The sequence below is a fragment of the Austrofundulus limnaeus genome, unplaced genomic scaffold, assembly GCF_001266775.1.
Source record: "Austrofundulus limnaeus strain Quisiro unplaced genomic scaffold, Austrofundulus_limnaeus-1.0 Scaffold3011, whole genome shotgun sequence".
Classification (NCBI taxonomy): domain Eukaryota; kingdom Metazoa; phylum Chordata; class Actinopteri; order Cyprinodontiformes; family Rivulidae; genus Austrofundulus; species Austrofundulus limnaeus.
In genome coordinates this window covers 142-6,322 of record NW_013955413.1, presented here as the reverse complement: position 1 = coordinate 6,322, position 6,181 = coordinate 142, and the positions used below count along the sequence as shown (strand labels likewise).

The following is a 6,181-nucleotide window of genomic DNA, read 5'->3' as shown; positions in this document are numbered from 1 at the left end:
ATTAGTGTTAGCTCTACATTAGCATTAGCTTTGCCTTACTATTAGCTCTGTGTTAGATTTGTATTAGCTCCACATTAGTGTTAACTCTGCGTTAATGTTAGCATTAGCGTCATGCTAGTGTTAGCATTAGTTTTAGCTGTGGGTTAATGTTAACTCCATGTTAGTGTTAGCTTGGTGTTAGTGTTAGCTCCATGTTAATATTAGTGTTAGCTCTGGGTTAATGTTAACTCCATGTTAGTGTTAGCTTGGTGTTAGTGTTAGCTCCATGTTAATATTAGTGTTAGCTCTGGGTTAATGTTAACTCCATGTTAGTGTTAGCTTGGTGTTAGTGTTAGCAATACCTCCACATAAGTGTTAACTCTGTGTTAGTGTTAGCTCCCGGTCAGTTTTAGGTCTGCATTAGCATTAGTGTTAGCTTTGCCTTACTGTTAGCTCTGTGTTAGATTTGTATTAGCTGCACATTAGCATTAGCTCAGCATTAGCTCCATACCACAGTGATTTGTACAACTATCGACTGAAACCACCTCAAAAATTACCAGACAATAAGAAAATCTAAAGAATCTAGATGAACTTCCACGCTGGAGTAACTTCATCCCTCGACAAAACCTCCATTTCAAAGCTTTGTGACGTAAAAGACAGAGCTTGATGCTAGAGGGATCAACACATGACTGAACCCAACAGTCAGAATGACATCAGCCCCTCATACTGTAACAAAAACCTCTGCGTCAAAGAACGGTGAGGAAACGAAAGCCAGAGCTCACCGAGGAAACCCCTCGGCCACTGCAGGAGAGGAGGGGGATTAAGCGTTGGGTAATTGCGTTAGAGCGGAGGATTTGAGATTAGAGCTGCAAGGCGAAGCACAACAGGTTTGCTGAAGAGAAAGGAGGCAAACGGGAGGGAGTTCATAACGAGATACGAGTCCAGATCTGACCGATGAGAAACAAAGAAAAGAATTTAATATCCACGCGGACAGAAAGATGAACGTCTCTATGTGGTATCAGCTACAAAGCATTTCATAACTACCTGTCCTCCCTCTTTATCTGATTGGACGGAGGACGTAATCCATAAAATGGAGACTGTGAGACATCTTTCACTGAGGCGAAGCCCGACTTTTTGGACAAACAAAATATGAGATAATAAAGACAAGATTCTACAGATTAAGGCGAGCCCTAATCCCACTTTTATAAAGTTTATGTTCCAGGTCTTAAATGATTGCAAAACTTGGGTTGTTTGCACACATTTCCAGAAAGCCCACCCTATCATTTTTACTAGATTATGAGATTTTTCACAACCCAAATGCAGCTCAAATAATTAATTAATATTAAAACCCACAAGCTGAAGCTTTAAATGCTAATAATCAGTAAGTAATAAATTAATAGACAATATTCTAATCAACAGTGAAACTAATCATCACTAGCTCTACCTTGTAATTAATGCTGGGAGTTTACTGGATGGATTTATGTCCGCTGAAATGGATTTTCTCCCCGGCGCAGCTAATACACCACGATATACAACCAAATCACGACCAAAGCTGATCAGTTTCTCCATTAGGCATTCAACAGATGATTTATTAAGAACTAATTATGTAATCAATTATTCATTCATCTATTTTTTATGGTTTCAGCACTAAATTGAGCAAACTCAATAAATTACTCTGATTTAGGTGTTCTGTAGACACGATTTTGACGAATCTTTCTGCAGTTCGTCAGCATCGTCTGCACTTGATTTTACTGTACGCTGCAGAGTGGAGTTCCCCCCCAAGCAGTACCACTGAACCCAAGAAGAAACATTTGTGATGTGACCCACAACTGAACGCTACCTGTGCTCTGTGACATTTGTTGGGACTGGACTCAGAGAGGGATGTGGGGGTGGGGTTTCAGTTGTGGTTTTTACTGCAGCAAAGAAACCGACCGCATTAAAACCCCCTGAAAAGAAATCATCCTGTAAATGTAGGCTCGTGCCGGCACACGAGGAGGGGCCTGTGTTGTTATTGTCGCCTACAACCAAAGGTCATCGTGTTTTTGCTTATGTCTGTTTGTGTGTAGTGTTATGAAAATATGTAATGAGCCAGTGGGCAGTAATCACAGGAGCACTTTAGGAGTCAAGATGGCTGCCGAAGTAAACAACATTCAAAATTTTGAATCTAAAACATTGAAAACTTGCATATTTACAGCTTTACCCATCACAGTAAACTGCTAGTGTTAGCAAAATATATGTACCACGGATTGGAGGTGTAGTAATGAAGTACATAAAACATGATTTTTACCCATTTGAACACATAAATGGCATGTTTTCTTTTAAACTTGGCTCAGCCAAAGTGAAACAGGAAGTGACATCAAAAGGGAACTATTTAAGAAATTGAACCCTCTGGTCTTCGTTTATTGAAGTTATATTATTTAAACTGACTCATCTTCATCTCTCTCTGATAGTGACTTAAAATAATCTAAAGAAACATCAGATTCTTCTCTAGAGCCTGTGTCCTTATAGCCATTTTATCAATGCTCTAATCCAGTGTTTCCCAAAGTTGGGGTCGAAACATCAAGATGGGGTCCTGAAAAGATTTTCTGAATTAATTACATTTTTGCCTTAGTTGTTACAAAGGAGTGAGGTTAGTATATTTAAAATGGAGAAATGTAGTATAAAAAATATTGTTACTGTGCCCGTGTTTTGTTGACCTGATACAAAYGTTTATCATCCAAAAAYAGTTGGGGGCACAGGTCTCTGCTACTGTTATTTTGTGGGTCAAAAGCTGAAAAGTTTGGGAACCACTGCACTTTGGTTCCCAAAGTTGGGCTTGGGACCCAATTATGGGTCATGAAGCACCTTGGATAATCTCCAGAAATCAATTTAAAAGGTAATAAAATAATTGCTGATAAAAAAATTTCCCTATAATTATTACAAAAACACAGAATAAGTAAAAAATAAGTATTTATATTTGTGTACAAGCTGTTTAGATTGTCAAAAAGCCTGTGTTTTTAGGGTTATTAATGAAGTTCGTGTACTCAGACCAGTAATATTTGGGGTCACAAGTTTTTGCCATGGATATTTTGTGGGTCAGAAGACAAAAAGTTTGGGAACCACTGCTCTAATCCATGCAGACATTCTCCTTTGACATCACTTCCTGTTACTTCAAATGCAAATATCTCAATAAATGTTCATCTCAGCAGCGGGCATTTATTTTAGCAATATGTTATTGACGTTATCTTTCCAATAATGCATTTATATTTATTTTTTAAAAATCATGTCACAGGCACTTTAAGTAAAATCATAACTTTGACATTTATTTTGTTACATTCAAAACATAAAAATAATATTTTACATCTTTACTTTAAAATTTACCACCCCGTTACACGCTACAAATTTAAATATAACCAGAACCCATCATGAAAGGAGTTGTTTGTAACCCTAAGTTGAGTAAATTTACTCAAATCTGTTTAGTGGAACCAGCTGACATAACTTGGGTTAAGTAAATTCAACACTTCCTTAGAGCGCGTGCAAAAGTACAATCAGTGAGCAGTTTGAGTACTTTTCTCATCAGAAAAAAAAATACTTTTTACCAAGGTCATTTTCTGTTAAGTTTTTTTTCCCCAAGTACTTTATACACCTCATTTTAGATGTTAAAGGAATATCCACAAATCATTTCATTTTAGAGACAAGCCCATTCCAAATTAGCCAACTAAGCAACCTTGTCCAACACAAAAAACGAATAGAACTTGACATATAGTACAGATATTGAGCTAAAATGTAGTGTGGTAGTAGTTGAGAGTCATCTTTAACATTATACTACATACCAAGACAAAAAGCAACTGGGAAAGGGCATTTCCTAAATTAACTTGACCCTTTTATTCCATTAATAAAACAACTTCTCTGGACTGGACTTTGATGAGAAGCAGATTGAAAGAGGATGTAAGGAAACGACACTGATCACATCACCTGAGGGGAAACATAAATCACAACAAACCGCATCAGCTAACGGGCCTCTGTGCCCTCTCATCCCGGCCCCGGCCTCCCCTCCCTCCTCATCCTCCTCACCTCGACCAGAGGCAGGTCCGGGTCCAGGTGTGTGAAGCTGTGCAGGACCACCGGGCTGGGGTCCTCCGCCACCTCCAGCTTCACCCCGTCCCAAATGTTCCGCACCTTCCACGACGAGTCGAACATTTCGAGCAGCTGTCCCGGTTTGACGCTGCGCGCCTCGGTTTGCGTCCCGGACAAATAGACCATGGATGCCGAGCGGTGCGGTCGGTCACAGCGGCATTTCAGAGACGTTTCCTCGGCGTTTTCAAAACCCTCCGAAGCGTCAGTACCGGCTCTGCTCCCCCGTGAGGCTCAATCAGCTCTGTTGGATCATCGCTGCGGTGTGAGGCGATCAGCACAATCATGACTCACACGGAGGGGGCTTCTAAACCCCGCCCACACCCTCGTGCTGCCTTCACTGCTTTCGGTAATGACATTAATACAATAAAAACTAAAGCTTTTTTATATTTATTTCGTTAAATATTAACTTTTATTTAATTTTAGCGTGAAATTGAGCTTTGTCAAGACCGACTTTAAGCCGTAAGATTGAACGTTTGCGATTCGCGTTCTGTAAAAGTGGCGGTTTCCGGAGTGTCACTGAAGGCAGCATTAACTCCACTCAAGCCTTTGGGAAATGATGTGTTGTTTCTGCTCTCACTATGGCAGCAGGGCAGGATGGGAAAAGAAAACACACTGAAGTACATACAGTCCACTGTCTCTGTTTTCAGTTGAAAGAGCATATTTACACAGAAAGGACAGCAGCTTGTCTGTCTGCAAACATACAGTCACTTTTCAGTCAAGTAAAATACTCAAATATAGCTTAAGAGCATATTTATTTTAGTTTGGCCATTTGACTGTACTTTTTATTGGCCTGAACATTTAAGACTGATGTAATGTAGTTTTACTTCATGCTAAAGTAACAAAAAAACTCAACCTTTTTTTTCAGAATTATTTGACATTTTTAACTTTTAGAAACAGTTGCAGCTAAAAATCTGAAATTTTTTTTCAGTGGAAAAACACAAGTGTACTCAAATCTATCACAAAACAATCACAATTACTACAACTTTATATACTTTTGTTAAATTATAGTGCTAAGCTCTTGAACCAACATTAACTGTTTTATACGTCTAAGAAAGCAAGACTTGGCGGGTTTTCTAAAAGGTCAGTCCAGAGAGGTGTTTGCTGAAAACTCAGCGTACAAAAGTCCAAATCAATAAACTATCAAGTGGTCTAATGAGCAAAGATCATTTAAAAATGATCAGGTAATGGACGGGACAGAAAAAGTCTACATCAGGACACCACTTCTACACTTTCTGTGCAAAATGTTAGCGCTTCTGCTCAGATTTTAGCTCGTCATTGGGTCTGTGTTTGCATTCTGCAAACCAAAATCAAACCTGAACAGCCTGCTTTGATGCCATTTAAGTTGTCAGTTGTCACAAAAAACTTGGTGTAAATTTATCTGACTGATTTGTTTTTTTAACCCTGAAATAGTCATTGTGATTTCCCTGTTTTTGTGTTTTTATCTGAGGTTCTGAGAGATGTGACTCAGCAGACAAGAGAGGAGGTGAGAGTATTTAGAGTTCAACACTGCCACCTTCTGGCCAACATGAGTTTCACAGCTCCTTTTATCACACTAACGAGATCTTAATAATAAATAAAACAGCTCCTACGCTTTCAAAGTGATTACCAAATCACTTAATCCAGTTTTAATCAACGGCACTTTAGAAAAAGACACAAAATCACTGATAATTAACAGAAATCTTTCATTTATGATGCTTAATTACAAAAAACAAATGTTCAGAGTGTGTCAGTATGATAACTGCTATATTGTCTGCTGATGGCGAAAACATTTTATCAAAATTTGGCTTAGACCAGATGAGCCGAGTCCAACCACAAACACGTCTGACCTCTCACAACTTTCTCATCTTAGAGCTGCTGTGCTTCGTAACTCACAAAATCTGCAGCTGCTCGAAGGGGAAAGAAACACAAAAGGAGAGGAAGAGGAGGGCAATAAACTGACAGCAGAAGTATTAGCTTAAAAATGGTAATATTTGTTGTGTAGCCTCAAAAAAAAAAAAGCTGAGAGTTCCGGACAATTTCCAGTCTACTGTGATTAGGGCTGCCACAAACGATTATTTTTATAATTAATTAATCACCGATTATTTAT

At 38.8% G+C, this 6,181-nt stretch overlaps 1 protein-coding gene across 1 annotated transcript; it reads right to left on the bottom strand.

Moving 5' to 3' along the window:
• Window positions 1–4,032: 4,032 nt before the first annotated feature.
• Window positions 4,033–4,387, bottom strand: LOC106511627 (ral guanine nucleotide dissociation stimulator; the record flags this gene model as incomplete). The annotated part of the gene is given in 1 exon segment (XM_014000380.1): window positions 4,033–4,387. A coding segment is annotated over 1 exon segment (189 nt), but the record flags the coding sequence as incomplete, so codon positions are not given.
• Between the last annotated feature and the right edge of the window lie 1,794 nt (window positions 4,388–6,181).